Raw genomic sequence first — 18831 nt, 5'->3', positions numbered from 1 at the left:
ATTTTTATGAAACTATCATAGCCTTTCCTTAAAGTCAGATTTTGATCTTAAGTCCTGCATGTGAGAATGTGAATTTATATTCACCTGTACAAAATTTGGACAGGAAGTTGGATTTTGTTCTCTAGAAAAAGAAATAGTATTCAACTACATGGAACATAGTTTCTCCAATTCAAGAATAGCAATAGAAAATTCAGTTTTACTCTTGTTATATTTTTGGTGGGAATGTTATTCTAGTTTTCAAAAATGTGCATTATTTTTCATCATGCATTTTATAATGAGACTAGTGTAAGTGATTTATGATTGTGGTTGTGATTTTTTTTTCATGTTGAGCAGAAATTGGAGATCTAAGAGAGCTGCAGACTCTCGACATCTCAACCAATTGCTTGACGGCATTGCCAGAGAGTCTTCATTTATGCTTTGCCCTGCAATATTTGGCAGCTGACCGAAACCACCTAAAGAATTTGCCTAGGCAGCTTTGTATGCTTCCAAACTTGAATGAACTCTCTGTTACAAGCAACTGTTTAAAATGTTTACCACAAGGTGAGTTTCAAGTATTGTTGTGTTACCATTGAATATGTGTCAAATTTTGATTATTCACATTAATATGGTTGTACCTTTGAACTTTTTGCTACATTGAAGGCATACCAATACAAATTGTTGTTGAAACTTACTATTTTCAGCTGATCTTTAATCATGGAAGATTTGCAAGTTGCCTTTTATTTTGCTGTTATTTCACATCTGTTAACTTTTAGTTTTTGTTAAGGATTCTTGTACAGTGATTCACCATTTCAATTCCCAAGCTATAATAGAATAATTTAAAAACTTAAATGTTTTCGGCTAAAGTACACTGGTATCTTGCCAGTAACGATGCTTATCACACATCTAGTGACAACTTGGCAGTAGACAGCATCATGTATTTCGAAAATTCCCAGAACACAGTAAACCTCTGTTATGTAACTAATGGGAATATGAGACAATCTTCTGCGAACTAATGTAAGCAAGGTGGGAATTTATGATTAGAAATACTGTGATATGATATCAATAAAATATTTTGCTCGTGCTCAATTCACAAGTGAAGCTTTCACAGGTTCTAGATAATACATTACTGCTAACATTATATACATGTTGTGGAAATTGGCCAGGCTTTACTTCTTGTGAAGATCTCTTACAAAGTGACTGCAATGTTTAAGAAAAGAAACATGAACATGAATATTTTTCGATATCATAATTAAGTTGTGGGCTGTTGCTTCAGAAATCTTAGCTGCAGATTTTTCAGTTTTTTTTAAAATTGCCTTGCCAATAATGGATAATGAGGTTGCTTTGTGACCAAAGGCAAACAACAGCAGGGAAGGAAAGATCTTTTTGAGTCGTGTCTTATGTGTGCAAAGCTCTGGTTGACCTGAGAGTTTGCCTTCTACTTGAATCACTACTTCTTTGCGCTGATGGTATTCACTAGTGAAGTGTAGAATTATGACCCAGTAATGGGGAAGGAACATGTGCAGGTCACAAAAGCATATGACTTAGATTACCTCCAGGATCTCCTCTTCTAGAAGGTGAGTTGATCTCAGCAGGCATGTGTTATACATGATCCCCTCCAAGGTGTCCTGCTTTGCTTCAGATTCATGTTGGGCCTTTATTCTGGATTGACATTGCTTTTCTAGCATCAAACAAAGCAAAAGATTGGTAATGATACTTGAGGACAAAATATAGTAAATAGAAACCTGATCTTATTAATTCATCCGAGTTTATAGCTGTTTCAGCATAAGCTGCTAAAAGTTTCACTTCAATTTGCAGCTTATTAACTAAATAAATTATCCATTGCAGATGGAAATGAGCCATGTCTAAAGTGGTCATCTGTTTCATTATTTCTTTAGCGTTTCGCCTGTGAAGTGTGACCACATGGTTGATTTGAAAATTATCACATGCACTCCAAATTGAGTCAATTTTGATTTTGGCTGTGTACAGGCATGTTAAGTTTTACTTGCCAGATGGCATTATGCACATTTTGCAGAATAGTTACAAACCTATGATGTTGTTACAGTGTAAAAGAATTGATTCAGACTGAGTGCAGCTTGAGCTTTATAGACAAATGTTGTTATTATGGTCCCTGTCAAAATGTTACCTTTCCATTCAGAAATTGATTCATTAATTTTGAAAAGTATGAAGATTAAAATTTGTGTGAATAATTCATGATTTTTAAAAGACTTTATAGTTACAAAGTAGTCTTTAGTTCTTAGGAGACAAAAAGTTAGTATATTCATGAATCTAATGATCTAGTATGGGGTGTGCCTTCTCTGACATGAGCATTCTTGATTTATTTATAAATTTTAATTCCACTCCCCCATAATCATATTGCTGTGAAATGAACAATGGGGGAAGTAACATACGTTGTAGCATATAATTCAACCCCATTTTGCCTGTGCAAAAGAACCATGTTCATACCTATACCTAGCATTTACGTCAACACCCCTGTCAACCCAACTTGCGTTGGGAGTTAAACCTGAATTTTTCTGCTCAAATGATTAACAGACCCATATCCCTATATTGAATGAGACAGCAAAAAGCTTTCAGAGATTTACTTGTATTTTATTGCAAATCTACAATTTAGCACGAACACGACTTTTCTTTACCTTTCCTTCCTGGAATCTTTCCCTGTCCAGAAGCCCACTCCTCACTGGGGGAGAAAACCCAGCTGATAAACATATAACATTTGCTAACACATTAAATAACTTGTAGTGGTGAAATTTGGGTTAGTGAAAATATAGTAAAAGAAGGAATTGTCCTGAAGAAAGTACCCAACGCTAAATATGCCATGCAAACAAGTACCAAGCACTGACCTGACATTAAAACAGCTATCAGAATGAATCCTGGAAAATCATTTGCGTAGTTACAATTACTATGAGAAATACATCAAATCAAACTGAGTCCAACAAAGATTTCAGAGCAACAGCTAGTTGCCTTAACCACTTTATCTAACAAACATGTCGAGGTGGCAAAACACCAGTGTTGCTCAGAAACTTCGAAAGATCTCTATTGGAATTACCAATTTCCAACAATTCTTCATCAGATGACAGCAAAGATATGAATGCTTCTTATGTCATAATTGCAACACAAATGAAATGCCTGTAAATTTTGACATGCCCAACAACCAAACTGGAGTTGAAAGATCTAGACAGTTGTTAATGAAGACCACAGGGCACAAAATGATCAAATTCATTGTGGTACTTGCATGCATGAAGTACCAACTTAAATTAAAGCCAATGATAATTTTCAGTCTAGTTTTCTACAAGCTAAGAGCCACAGGTTGCAGCCTGTGTAGATGTATGAAATGGCTGTGTTCAAAGCGACCTGGAAGAACATGCAAGTCAAAGGTCTCCCTAAGTTCCGAAATGAAGTCCTGAAGGGCTGTACTGGATTACAAGTTCCTGGCTTTCTGCATCTGAAGTGGTGTGCACCTGGTCACTAACGGCTTATACACCAGGAGATCTCAGCAGTCTGAGAATTTTGCCTCTCCTGCCACACAGTTTCCGGAGAATGATGCCAAAAAGGGTGGTTGCATAACTAATGAGGAGCTGAAAAGTCACTATGAGCCATGACGGAACACCCACCATGAAACTCCTGACAATAATGCAGCCTGAAAATGGGAAAATCTAGTCCATTGTATTCTCCTTCCTTATTAAATCTTGATTTTCCACAGTTTTGGATGAAGTACAGGATTCTTAAAGTACAGAAGCAATTGACTGGATTTCTTAAGTCTTAAGGGTGGACATGTAGTTGGGTAATACTGAAGACTGTTTCTTTGACTTGATAATAGCATGTAATTTTTAGCTTTTGACATAGCTTTGATGTAAACTCTAGAGAAGTAGCATAATAAACCATTTACATGTATACCCTGAATATTTGCTTAACTCGCAGTGGTAGATCAGAAATATTGCGCTGAAATTCCTGAGAGGGAATTGAGCCTCAAGCCACCACGCTGTCTGTAGAAATTCACCTCATCATGCTTTAATGAGAAGATCCCACAGCCTCAACTTCTTTGATCAAGAGTGACATCATTAACCGTTCATCATTGTATACTTACAATCAGTCCTTTACACCTTACTGAATTTATTCATCACTTCAGGTCAGAATTCTAGGAACCAACATCCTGATAGACCTATAGGCGTACTTACGCACCAAGAACTGGAATAGTTCAAGAAGGTAGCTCATCACCACCTTTTCCAGTGCAATTAGGAATGGGTAATAAATGCTAGTGACACCCACGTCTCACAGACAAATAAAACAAAAAAAAACAGCATTTTGACCCACTAGTTTTGCTATTAATCAAGCAAATGTCTAGAATTTTACACACATACAAGTCTACGGCATTGTTCCTTCTGAGCTGTGCAACCAAGTAACAACCAATACGTTCTTGCACAGACCATGCAAAAGTTGGCCCCTTTAAACTAATCTGCATGCAGTTAACTAAGTTGTCTGTGTGACTGGAAACAAAAGGGCATACTTTGCTGAAAAAAAGAGTCATTTTGTTGAAGCTTTTCATCTTATACTCATTAGAACAATTTAAGGGGAAGACCAATTATCATATTAGAGGAGGGTGCTGATTGGCTGGCCAAGGTGTTGCTATGAAGAGTGCATTAGTTAGTGATGATTAGCTTTTAACTTCCAGGCTTTGTTGACATTTTAAGACAGGTAGGTTGACTCTGGTCTGCAAAGTGAGCCAGTGAATGGTTGAAACAAGTGCATTATGTGTACGTGTTTTTTAAGTCAAAGAACAGAGTCCTGTGTATAAATGTGTGTAGCTTCCAGTGTATGCAAGCACCCTAGCCTTTGGGACATAGGGGCAACATATCTAGCAGCATACTGGCACTAAAATTCATAAACCACAATACTCATTTATATGACAGACAGAAACTGTTTTTGGCTTGACAGTAGCATTCTGTTTATGGCAAAGGTCACTCATGTTGCTGTTGCATAATAGCAGTTTAAAATGGCTAGCTTCATCTGTTGATCAAGTGTCATATAGTACTTGCTCTTTAAAGATAATCCAGGATTGTCACTTGGGCTTGAAGTGTTGTGCACATGCATGTGCTGGAAGATGCATGTATTAATCACAAGGCTATCTTCTTTGTACACATAAAGAAAATGTACACACACTTCTGTCAGTTTTAACTCAACAAAATTGTTAACAACTACTCTCTAGCTCATTTCACAAGATCATTGCTTAACCAGTCAAGTGAGCCTACCTGATTTAAAAAGTAAGCTAAGCTTGACCGTTAGCTGTCAGTCATCATCAACTGGTGCATTGTCCATGGTAATGCCTTGACAAATCAGAATCCACTTGCCAACCAATCAACACTCTCCTCTGATACTGTATAGAAGTTGTTTTGGCTTAATTTTGTTTTTTCTTGCAATTTGTCTTGTGAAGTAGTAAACAAAAAGCTTTGTCGAAATAAAAACAAAGTTGCTGGAAAAGCTTAGCAGGTCTGGCAGCATCTGTGAAGGAAAAAACAGAGTTAACATGTCCGGTCCAGTGACCCTTCCTCAGAACTACGATAGGGTTAGGGTTAGGGATCAGTTCTAAGGAAGGGTCATTGGACCCGAAACATTAACTCTGTTTTTTCCTTCACAGATGCAGCCAGACCTGCTGAGCTTTTCCAGCAGCTTTGTTTTTGTTCTGATATATAGCATCCGCAGTTCTTTTGGTTTTTATTTAGCTTCGATGAAATGTTTTTTTTGAGCAGTAGATAGTTTTATGATTTTCTACTGTATTCCTAAGAGACCAGATTTGCAAACAAAAAGTGCAAACGCATAGGCATTTTCACGGATTCAAAAAAATGGCTGATATTTGCTTGAATGTAAACCCTTAATTGAATAAAGCTGTTGAAAATCATTTCCCAGGCGGGCTTTGAAATCATTTGGAAAGGAAAAGAAATTAAATTGTGTTGCAGTATGAGAGAATAGTGTCTACAGTTGTAAACTAGGAAAGTAATCTTGATGTCTGCTGGCAAATTCTGCATTGTGTACTCTGATTGCAACATCCAAGAAATTGCTCACAGACAGATCTGTTAGAAAAGTATCACTGAAGCCTCTATAGTTTTGTGAAAGGTTGAAATCTTGAAGGACAACCCTTGTCAAAAATACTGTATAACATTTGATTTTGTGTTTTTAGAGTACATAAACCTTGTTGCAAAGTACCTAAATGTTTAATAGTATTATGTCTGAAGCTTTAATTTGGGCCCTTTCTCAGCTGGCTGGTGGGTAAAGTTACACATGAAGAGTATGACCAAATATTTGACTTCATTTGGTTGGTTTAGTTTCCAGTTTGGAGCATTTTTTTAGACTGTTGTTTAGTTTAGCCAGTTTAAAAAGTGTGACATCAGACCATGGCAGATGGAAGTGTTTTTTAATATTGAAATATCGAAAATAATATGCACATATTAAATATATAATTATGTATATATTTAATGTAACTTTTAATTAAAATGCCCCAGATTTGTATACATAGGAGTGACAACAAGGTGGGGAGACAGCAGTCGGTTCACTCTATTAGATTTATTCCCTCCCTGGGAGGATGCACCTGCCATTCGCTCTGTACCTTCCCACAACAGCACGGAATGCACCACATGGCGAATGAAAGAACAAATCCACATCCTGTCTGAAAGTGGCACAGAATGTCAGAGCTCCAGCATGCTGTGCCACTGCACCTGCTCATCATGACAATTTTTCTTTCACTACGGCTGTTTCAAAACATGAAAACGAAAAGAGATTCAGTGCCTGTTGCCTTGATTGTTACGGGGACCCAGTCACCTGCTGTCCTTAATGTTGTATTTTCAGGTTGAAAGGCTTTGGGCTCAAATGTAGTTTGTGGCAGGCTTACAATTATTTCCCTGCCACCAGATATTTGAGGATATTTTAACAGGAGGCAACGATCATCTCATTTGGTTCAGAAACTATGTTTTTATTTTGTACTCATTAATTAAACACTTGTTCTTGTGGGCTCCAGACCTAATGCTATCCAAGCTATCATCTCTGAGGTATCAATAACGTGTCATTCAATTCCTCTCAGTGAAGTAGTGTTCTTCGGGGTATGAAATCAGCTAGATGTACTGGAGTACACTGGATTTTAGTTGCTGATTTCTCTATGCAGGCATTTCCCTGAGGGCAGCATTGGTCATCAACTCACGCTTAGCGTTTCCTCACGTTTTTAACTCATTGTCTCAATTGAACCATAATACTGAAAGCTTTCTTCCATCTTATCCTGATCCTTGGTTATAAACTGCTGTTCTAGTAAGTTCACAAGCTGATTTTGTTTTCCCTGGTGGGACTTTCACGTGTTTACTTTTTTACAGCTATCCTCTTAGGTATAATTGTTTTTGAAGTCTACCTACAGATGTAGAAGATCTCATCTTGTAGCAAATATCACTTACTGTAGTCATTTTGTTTCGCCAGAGGAGAGTTTTGTAAAGACATATGATCTCACCTTTCCTTGCCATATTTCTGCTCCATTATCTCATGGGTCTTAAAAGCTTGGAGCAGTCACAACCCAAATTTTAATATTGTTATAATTTTGTCACCATTAATGCTGCCAGTGCTAGAGAGATGGAGTATTTTTAGGACCAAACTTAGTAATAATTCAAATCATTTCAATTGCAGTTATACTGTAATCACTTACAGTTTAGTTCTATTCGTTATTAATACATGATTTTGGCTTGTAAAGCAGTCCATTCACATTATGGGAAACTTATTGTTTTTGCAATCATAAACCAACAAAGAAAAGAGAAACAGTAACCATTGTAATTCCTTACCCAGTCTTCAAGGTGCAACCAAAATTAGAACTTTACCTTCAAAACTTAAATCATAAACTTACCTATTAAGCTAACTCTGGCAACATCTTTTCTTCGTTTACCCCTTTGTTCTACACCTATCCCACATCTTTCTTGCAAGCAGCGTTTGGCCTCTGTTGAGCCTCAGAACATCCTGTGTATCCTCTCCCCCTGTAGATATCCCGCTCAGGCAGTTCAGTCCACTTATTTTAAGGTCTAATATAAAGACTTCATTGTTAACAATAGGCACCAAAGTGTATAATGTTGAAAAGAAACTACAGGGCTGAACTGAATGCGTAAAATGTGTTTCTGTCTATTCCTGTCTTTCACTTTCACTGAAATAAACTGGACAATTAACTTATTGTGAATAGTAAAGCAAAATGAGAAATAGCAGTCACAACATAATTACCTTCAGCATGAAAACAGAAAGGGACAAAGAACAGTTATAGAAATGGTGAAAGGGCAAAAAACAAAGTACATGGAGACAGGAAAAGATCTGGCTCAATTTAACTGGGAAGATCAGTTAGCAAAGAACAATGGATTGGAGCAGGAACACTAATTATGGTAGGGCTGGAACACAGTATAGAATTGTTTTTGATGATGGAGGTGCTAAAAGATTAAGGTTTTATGACTTGAAAGTAAACAAACCTAAAAAGTGCATGCTAAAATTGGAGTAGCATTACTAAAAACCAGATACAGAAGGGCAATGGAGAAGTTAAAAAGTTGTACGAGCTGAAATGACTAGCAAGTTAAATAGAAAGCATTTTTTAAGCACTTTATAATAGCTTTTAAATTGAAAGGATAGAAATTCTAGGCCTACATTGTAAAAGAGTAAAATCTAGCCGTGAGGTGTGAAAATATATCCAGTAGATAGAAGTGAGAATGGAAGTCTGCTAGAGAGAAAAGAATTGTAGAATAAAGCAGAAAAATAATTTTAACTGAAACTACAGTGGAATGTTAGATGGACAAGTTATTGGCCTACATTGGTCCACATTATAAAAAGAGAGAGAAGGTCCTGACTACAATTTTTCGATCGTTGTACATGAAAATTATGTCAATGAACCGGAAATTGCCAATGCAATCTTGAAAGCTCTGTGTTGGTGGAAGAAGGTAGATTGCCCCAAATGATTTTCTAGCCTTCTGAAATTTTAAATGTTAAGTTGGCAGACTTCATGCATATATGTGTTTAACGACTAAAGAATCACCTTCACAATTAATGATAGCTTTCTTAGAGCCATAAAAGAACTTGCAAAATAAATAACAGTTTAAAGTCCACCTCCTTGATTGTGTAGTATTGGCTAAGAAATTGGACCAGATGTTCTAAAATAAATTCAGCCTTGCCCACAATTAACCTTGATGTATTAAGGTTTAAAGAATTCTCTTTTGATCTATTTATTCATAACCTCCATGATTCTGATCGAATGTTAATTTTTTTGATGTTCTGAACCGAATGATCTGATTTGGAGGAAATCATTTTGCAAATTAGCAGCATATTAAGATGCCACTTTGAAAACTTTGGTTATAATGCTTTTGATGTCTAATTATTGGAACTATCACATGAGCATCAGAGTGACTCTTGTGCTGTTTCAGATCCTGTTCTGTAACTTTGTCTCAATGATTTAACAGCAGTCGTTCCTTAAATTGGTCCTTCTGCATGATTCCCAGACTACACCTTTACTAATTTTGCCCTTGCCCTTGCACTTGTCTCTACTTAAAATACATCAATGCCATCCATTTACTCTCAAGCATATTTTAGCAATAAGCTATTAATTTCTGGAACCAACAGCTATAATCTTAGAGACCACAGGTTTCTACCCCTACCGTGTTATTGGGCAGCTCAGGCGTTGTAAATGAGTTTCTAGATGGACATTCTGTCATCTTTTCAAATCCTACGGATTGGAACTGAGCAGCAGATTATTACACAAAGTGAGGAAAAACACTCCATAGTCTAGTGCTCCCTCAAGAGCAATGCCTATGATAATATTGAATCAGTATTGTGGTGGGATTTGAGGCCATGCCACAGAATGATCACCTGTACCTTTGGTGTTACCACTATGCCTCTGCCTCTGTCTGCCCCAATCCACATCTGGTGCTTTCTTCCCCTGCAGTGTTTCTCTGAATTCAATACTGTTATCAAAATTAATAAAGCAACTGAGGTCAATACAAGTATGAAAATCAGTACCGAAAGACAAGGAATTTATCTGTTTATTTGCAGAGAGAAAGATTTAGCTGTCTTGCCAGCAGCCGTACCAAAATAGAAGAATCATTCAGCAGTTTTCTGAAAAGATTCAGTTCAGAATAATCAGAATGATTCTGGTTAAAACTAAATTGTTATTTTCAACATTTGATATCTTTGCTATTCACCATTACTTGTAAGTAAATTTCTCTAATGGCAATCTCTTTAATTCATTCTTATGTCTTTTTTCAAGATTTAGGGCGATATCCAGAACTACAGTATGTGTACGTAGATAACAACTTTCAGCTATATGGACTACCTTCTTACCTGTACAACAAAGTTATTGGCCACAGTGGGTAAGAACAACTTTGGAATTTTAATATTCATTGTCACTGTATCGCTGTGATTAGTAGTATCACCGAACAGATTGCTAAGGGCAAAATGTCGTTTTAACAGACTGAAGACAAATTGCAATTGTTACAGTTCGTAAGTAGCAGTGATCAGATTCTATGAAAGTAAGAATATGCTGTTCAGTTGATGTTCAGAAACAAATCAAATGGTTTTATAACCATTTATGTTCAGCTGGAGTAAATTCTGGAGATGCAGAATATGTAGGTCTTAACTGTGCGGTTTTTTTTCACGGATGCCTACGCGAAGGAAAGTTCTAGAAATTTAAATATACTTTAATCTTTTAATAAAATGTTCTTCCACAACTTATGAAATGTTTAATTATTTCTCAGCCTTGCAACCTTCTTTGATGTGTTGTTCTTTATGATGTTCATGGCATTATGGGGGTCGGCATTGAAGGAGTCACAATATTCGGGAGTAATATAGGCGTGGGATTTTGATAAGGTCTTAAATCTTATCATAGGCGCTTGAGCATATGTTACCTGAAGCTTAGGATTATCACTTCCATTGGTTATCTGTTACTTTCCTGATGGGGAATTTAAACGCTTAATTTGGTCAAAGGATTCTGCTAAAATTCTAAAAACATGAAAGCAAAAAGATGTGTAGCCATCCAGTCCCAGATCATTGATTAGTGCCTTGCTCTTTTTTTGGTGGTTCCATGTTTCTGGGTTATTGGAGATTGTTGCCTATGGAGGATAATCAGGATTATATGATTCTTTTCTGAGCAAAGAACATTTTTAATCTTCACAGTTGCCAGATCATGACCTTTCTGTTTTACATGTTTTTAAAAATTTGCCCAATATTTAATCCAAATTGAAGTTAAGGTGATCCGACAGGAAAGTCATGTGTAAACAGAGGGAGATCTGTATAAATTTGCTGGCATAAGATCCAGCAAGTTGAGAAGTAGTTTACCGTGGAATAAAACAAAGCAAGTGATTTCTGGCATGAATGTGATTTCCATTCAGATCTGTGCAGCGCAAGAAATCTTGGGGACCTACGTATTGAAATTTACCCTCCGAAACAATTCTCCCTGATGAGTTAACAATCTAACTTGCATGTTGAGGAGAAAAGACAAATGAGTTGTATGTGAACATTCACTTCAAAAGCTATCCATAATGCAACAAAGGTTTATTCCGTTATTGTTCTCTTTTCATGAGTGATTTATGGTGCTTTCATGTACTTTTCAATTGCTTCATGAATCAGATCATTAGGTGGTGAGTTAATTTATCTGCTTTTGATGAGTATTCAAATTTACTGGCTGCAGAATGATCATTGGCACAAAATAAACTGGTGTGTAATTTTATTTCATATTGGACCAAATATTCCTATGAACATAATGGTAATTATTTTTGAAGAGCAAATTGGATAGCTTTGTCTGAAACTGCACCTACACAGTTAACTTTGATGGTTTGAAAATTGCGGTCTGAAATCCCTTGCTGAAGTGAAAATTCTGTGAAAATGGAACTGTGCGTGGAGACTCTCCATTGGAATACACAGAATAGTGTGAAATTAATATACTTACTCACAAATTACTCGCTAAACTCAAGAGTCATTGAGAGCCGTAGAGTACAACATGGAGGGAGGCCATTTGGCCCACCCAAAACCATGCTCTGTGGAGAAATTAATCAGTCCAATTCCTCTGCTCTATTCCTACAGCCTGTAAATTTATTTAACTCTAGTGCCATTTTTTATAAATAGTTGTTCATCTCCTCTTATACCATTCTCATATGCAATGTATTCCAGGTCACTGCTTAGATAAAAACTTTCCTAACATCATATGATATAAGAGCAGAAGTAAGCTATTCAGCCCATCAAATCCATTCTAGCAATAAGTGAGATCATGGCTGATCTGATAACATTCAACTCCACCTCCTTGCTTTTTCCCCAATAACCCTTGTTTCCCTTACTGATTAAAAATCTATCTCAGCCTTGAAAATAATTAACAACCAAGTCTAGACAGCCCTCTGTGCTAAAGAATTCCACAGATTCACTACCTCTGAGAGAAGAAATTCCTCTTGTTTTTCTTAAATGTGTGACCCTTTATTCTGAGATTGTCCTCTGCTCCTAGACTCTCCCACAATCAGAAACATCCTGCCTTCATTTATCCTATCAAGTCTCCTGGAAATTTTTTATGTTTCAATAAGGCTGCCTGTGATTCTTCTAAATTCCAGTGTATGCAGGCTCAACCTACTCAACCTGTCCTCATAAGACAGTTCAAGCGGCAGCCTAGTGAACTTTCTCTGGGCCCCCTCCAATGCCAGAGTATTTTTCCTTAGATAAGTGGCCCAAAACTGTTAACAGTATTCCAACTGTGGTCTGATTAGTGTCTTGCATAGTTTCAGCAAAGTCTCCCTATGTTCATAATGCAATCCCCTTGAAATAAAGGCTAACATTCCATTTGCTGACCACTGGATTTGGATGCTAGCTTTCTGTGATTCATGCGCTAGGACTCCCAAACCCCTCTGTTCTGCTGTCTTGGTCAATTTAAATAATGTTTAGCTCCTTTATTCTTCCTGTAAAAATGCAAAAATTCCTATTTTCTCTCATTAGATTCTATCTGCCAAGTATTTGCTTAACCTGGCCATATTCCTGTGCAGACTGTTTGTGTCATCCTCCCAACTTTCCTTCCACTATTTTTGTGTCACTTGCAAATATGGCTATAGTACATGCACTTTCTTCATTCAAGTTATTAATATTAAATAATTGTGGTCTCAACACCTGAGCCATGTGACACTTTACCATTTACAGGATGCCATCCTGAACATGACCTCTTATCCAAACTCTGTCTTCTGTTAGTTAGCCAATCCTCATTCCATGCTGATAGATTGCCTCTTGCACCAGGGCTTTTATCTTATTAAGTAGACTAATATATGGTACCTTTTCAGATGCCTTCTGAAAATACAAATATATTGCATCCACTGCTTCACCTTTATCTATCCTGCTTGTTTCCACCTCAAAGAATTCTAGTAAATTTGTAAGGCATGAAAACCCCTTCATGAAGCCATACTGAATCCGCTCGATCATATTGTGTATTTCTAAATGCTGTGCTATTACAACCATACAATAGACTGTTGTGTCGCTTAGCTGAAACCTTTTATATCTGTGACTCATAGTCCTTGTACCGTCAGCTAATGTGAACAGCTTTTCTTTTTTTGCTCACCATATGTACCACTGTCTTAATTTCAAACTTCCAGAAGATCTCCCTTCAACCTTTTCTGCTTCAAAAGAAAAACCCTAACTTTTAACCTAACCTTGCAGCTAAAATCTTCTGGAACCATTCCAGTGAATGTTCTCTCCTGGACCCTCATAATCTTCCTTAAGAGTGGTGATCAAAATGGACACGATCCTTGCTGGATGGCCAACCAGAGCTTGAAACAGTTTCTGTGCCTTTATGCTCAATACCTTTATTTATGAAGTCCAAGATATCCTATTTTTTGATAACTTTTCAAAATGTTATGCCTCCTCTGATGCATCTAATGTCACCCTTCCCCAATATATTTGTCCCCATACACTTAGAGCTGTATAGTTTATTCTGTTACCTCTCCCTTTGTCCTTCTGCCAAAATGCATCACTTCATATTTCTGTATTAGGTTCATGTGCCGCTTTTCTGTCTATTCTGATTGCTGACCTGTTGCAGTCAGTTGGTATCATTCACATTGTCAGCCACATACAGCTACTGTACACATGTATGTCCCACGGTGTAGCCTCCTCCAGTTGTTTACAATGACTCAGTTTCTGTCCTTAAATGAAAACTTGCCAGAAAGTGTTGTTGTTTGTCCATTCCAATGTAAATAAACTTATGGCATGATAAATCTTCTTTTCTGGTAAATACCCGCTGCTACAGTGAAACCTAATTTAAGTGAGGAATCTCATCTCTTCTGATCTTACATAAACTTTATCTTTCTCTGAACCCCATTTTTCTTTCCCTACTTGCCTTTCACTTTTCCTATCTGATTTAACATGGAAATAAACACACCGTGTGTCATAACTCATTAAGCCTTCATTCAGTCTCATGGGATAATGAGATACCCAGTTGTCCAGTTCACACAGTTTTGAGATCTCTTGTCAATGTCACTGCACTAAGTTCCAGTAAGTGGCACTGTAAATCACGTAATCATCCTGTGAGTAAATGTAGTGAATGTTGGCACCCTTCATTCAATGCTAGGAGCTAGATCCAGCTTTATCTGTTATTTCAATATGCCTAAATTGATGTGAAACTATTCACGGCATATTTGCTATGCCTTTGTCTCCTAAAACATTTATTATGAAATTAAAGGGAGATTAACAACATTAGTGTAAAGAGCAATCAAACTCATGACAAGTTCAACATTGCTGAAATTGGACAAAAAATGCCAACCCAACCAGAGGCACCCACATTCCATGAATGAATAAAAGAAAACACACGGTCTGCAGATGATCTTGGGAAATATATACACTCTAGTACAACTGCAAAACTTTTGATTTGATCAAAGATTGTTGTGGCATCATGTACAATGGCTTGTACAATCTAACATGGCAATGACTTTTGGGTGTGTGTTTTTCTTCCCTATTTAACCACAGTTGTGGTTCCTCTTTGAAAAATGAAGAAGTGAAGCTTTCATTCACCCACAGGCAGCTGACCATTACTGTACCCGATGAAATCCAGACAATAGGAACAGAAAACGATACTGTCCCACCACTTCAAGAAATGGTTATGAGGACCATCTACAAATTTTACCACACGTCTAAGAAAGGCATGTCTAATTCACTCTTTCTATTAATGGTCACAACTTCATGTCTAAAAGAAAGTGTAAAGTTGATTTTAGAGCTTTTAATGTTAAAATGCCTTTTAATGTTTAAAATAATCACAATACGTTCAAGATAAAGAATATTTCTTGTTATTGTTTGCTAATTGGGAACTGGGATGACTACTGGATATTCCCAATACATTACTGTTGTTTGTGAACATTTAAGACCAATAAAATTAACCAGTTGCATTTAAAATACCGTTTTATTTAGGAACGTAGCAAGTAGAAGCAGGAGTAGCTCCTTTGGCCTGCTCTGCCATTCAATGAGATCATGGTTGATCTACCTCAAAGCCAGTTTACTGTACCACTACCTTATCTCTTCATTTCTTCAATATCTAGAGATATCTTCAACACATATCTTGAATATATTCAATAACTAAGCCCTCTCAGCCCTTGGAATAAAATTCCCAAGTTTCATCACACTTTGAGTAAAGAAATTCCTCCTCGTCTCAGTCCTTAGTGGCCAACCTCCAAGTCTGAAACTGGATAGAATTTTATGGAGGTGTTAGGGGTCTTGTCAGCTGGCTGCAGAGCTGGTTGGAGACCCATGCTGCTACTTTTAGAAAAGGCTGCACAAGTGCCACTCAACCACAGGTGGCCTTTCTCTGGAATCGAGACCCTGCATTGATTCTATTTCAAAGTACTCCACAAGGGATGCACCAAACTCATTGCAAACTGATACGTTCACCATATGGAACATACCAGACTTTTTCCTTACAATACGGATTTGAAGTGAATTTCTCAGTTAGCAAGTTCTTGATCTTTGTTGCGATGTCAAGGGAAAGAATAGAGTAGAGGTGAGTAATTTGTTTGGGGCTATATATTGATATGGAAAATGTGCATATCAGATCCCGTTTCTCACGTACTCTAACAACCTTTTGAAACACATCTTAAACTGCAAAATTGAGAGTCCCTTCAATTGTATAGCAAAATGTTGGAGGATGCTAAAAATTGGAGGCCTCCTTAACAATTGAACTTATCATCTTTAGGGGGCAGGATGTGTTTTGCATGTGCTTTTCTTTTTCAAGCTGCGCAAGTCTGCCTCTGCCTCCACTCATGTCTGATTTTAATGCACTGGCAATGTGAAACACAAATGTGTGTGATAGAAACAGTTCTGAACTCTGCAGAGTTCTTTGTACAGGTAAGCTATCCCTTTAGATATGGCGCTGGGACATCTGTGGGGCAGTCACGTGCTCGTTGTAATTGTTAAATGTAAAAATGAATGTGTTTAAAAAATGCATAAACACATCAACTGTGTCATGCTTATTGAACTTGTCAAAGGCAACTATCAAAAGGAATTTTCAAATACAGTGGTCAAGTGTGAACACATTTAAAACTCCCACCCTTTTTAGTTTTTGAAAAATCTTCTGTAATAGAATTATTTCTTGCTGTTTCACTCTGTCTGATGACATAAGCCTGAGGATATCCAATACTACATTAGTTCTGCATGGCTGATTTTAAACCCATTAACAGTGTAGGATGCCTGTAATTTCAGTTTGGTGAAAGCTGCAAATGATTATAGACTTTTTGAGAAAATCCACTGTTTTTGTAAAGGATTATATACTAAATGAAATGTTTGTCCTTGTAAGTGATTATGTAGTTGCAGGAGTGTAAATTTAGTGATTTTTTTTAATTCATGAATGAGTGTTTTCTTTTAAATAAAGTATGTCTTGAACACTTAGGTCATTACATTATCTTATCTCAGCATGACTGCTGAGGTCTGCCCATGACAAATACTGGGTTGGAATGGAAAGTGTAGGGCAAAGGGTGATGGGTGCAAGCATGGTTTGGTATGAGCTGGCACTGTTTATAAGTGCCATAAGGGGCCCCTGGTGAGTGGGCAGAGGTGCATAGATTGGCACAAAGACAATAAGGACACATGGAGTGTGGACCTACATTGGCATGTGGGGCATGAGTTAGCTGGAGATAATGTGGCATGGATTGATACGAATAGTGCATGGCGAGTGTGTGAAGGTCGAGGACTGGAAGACTTTTGTTTGATTGGTTTTGTTAAATCTCCAGTTCATAGCCGGAGCATCAAGACAGGTCTTCCGTCCACCTACCTTCACATCCAGCACCCTCTGTGCTTGTTCTAGGATTGCCAAGCCCCACTCCCAGAAAATCTGGCCATGCTACAAAACTTGCAACTTTTCTCCTGACTCAGGTTTGCGGAGCTGTGAAATAATCTGTTTCTACACTCCTATCCCAAAAGGGAAATTTAGACCCAGTTGTTCTTTACCTTTGGCAGAAAATAGCAAATGTTTTTATATTAATGATCCAAAAATTAATTAAGTTCACTAGTTGTGTAAGCTGGCATTTTGCATAATGTGATAACACTTTGTAATAAGTCACATCTCTATTGAAGTCAAAATGTGTTCATGGTTGGCATGCTTGAAATCAACACTCCATCCCGCAGTTTAAACATTCACTTCCTCCAGGAAACAGTACCAGCAGTGTGTCCCACCAGTAAGGTGCGCATTGCCTTGTTTGAAAGCACCTTCCAGACCTGCAGCATTTATCATTTACTATAGCGAAGGTAGCGGCACATATCTACATCCCCAGCTTCAGGTTCCCCTGTAGTCAATGCACCAGCCTGACTTGGAATAATATCATCATTCCTTCTGTACCACTTGTACAAACACTTGGAACTCCCTCCCTAACAGCACAATGGGTTTATCAACACCAGATGGGCCTCAACAATCCAAGAAGCCAGCTAATCACCACCTGCTCAAGGGCAGGTGGGGACAGGCAACAAATGTGGTCCTTTCCAGTGATGCACACACCTCATGAATGAACGTTAAAGATGCATCATACATTACACTGTGTTGCAGGTACAAAACTTTCTTTAAAGAAAAATAAAGATGTATACTACTTTAGACCTTTGTTTGAAATTGAAAAGTTTCCAGTTTCAAGCATCACCTCACCCAAGTTATTGAGCTCACAATTCAAAGCTATATTTGCTGCTAAAACAAACACTAAGGAGGCTATACATCATCTTACCAATTGGATAATAGTTTGGATTATGTGGTGGTGTTTCTCTCATCTGAATTGAGCTGAGCAGTACTAGGGGAGTGTGCATTTTTTTTTAACTTGCCCCAGAGAACTATGATATACAGTTAATTGCAGCCCTGCAACTGTGCCTCTTCAGGCTTTTATCCTTTGGATTTTAGTAGAACTTTTAAATTAAATCTGGCAACATTTTGTGCTGAGACTGATGATAACTGGAAAATTATAAAACCTCTGAAATATGAATTTTAGTGCAGCCTTTCTGGTGTAAGCTTTGCATACCTGTGGAGTAACCAATCCCCCAAAAAGTTCAGTTTATCTACAGGAAAATTGAACCTCTCCTTTAAGCTGATGGATTCGCTTCTTGTCATGTTTTAGTATTATGCAGGATATAAAGTAGTGAATCTGATGGATTATCCAAAACAGTAAATATAATCTTCAGTGACTGCTGAATAATTTAACCATACTCTTGAGATCAAACTGGAACCAGTAATATTGCACAGCACATAACCCTTTGAGATATTGATGGTGTTTGCCTGTCTCTGTCTCTGTCTCTCTGTCTCTCTCTCTCACACTCACATACTTACACACACACACACACACACACACACACACACACACACACACACAC

General features: G+C 37.4%; 1 protein-coding gene across 1 annotated transcript in view; it reads left to right on the top strand.

Moving 5' to 3' along the window:
• lrrc28 (leucine rich repeat containing 28) overlaps positions 1-18831 on the top strand; it is a 44129-nt gene that overhangs the window by 18026 nt on the left and 7272 nt on the right. Inside the window, exons 3-5 of the mRNA XM_048615830.1 lie at positions 334-540; positions 10253-10355; positions 14968-15140. Coding sequence (XP_048471787.1) covers positions 334-540; positions 10253-10355; positions 14968-15140 — 483 coding nt within the window. The remainder of the gene's footprint in view (positions 1-333; positions 541-10252; positions 10356-14967; positions 15141-18831) is intronic.

The sequence above is a fragment of the Rhincodon typus genome, chromosome 33 (genome assembly GCF_021869965.1).
Source record: "Rhincodon typus isolate 14 chromosome 33, sRhiTyp1.1, whole genome shotgun sequence".
In the NCBI taxonomy this organism is placed as follows: Eukaryota; Metazoa; Chordata; class Chondrichthyes; order Orectolobiformes; family Rhincodontidae; genus Rhincodon; species Rhincodon typus.
Note: the sequence above shows the minus strand (reverse complement) of the source record. Positions and strands in the feature narration are given on the sequence as shown.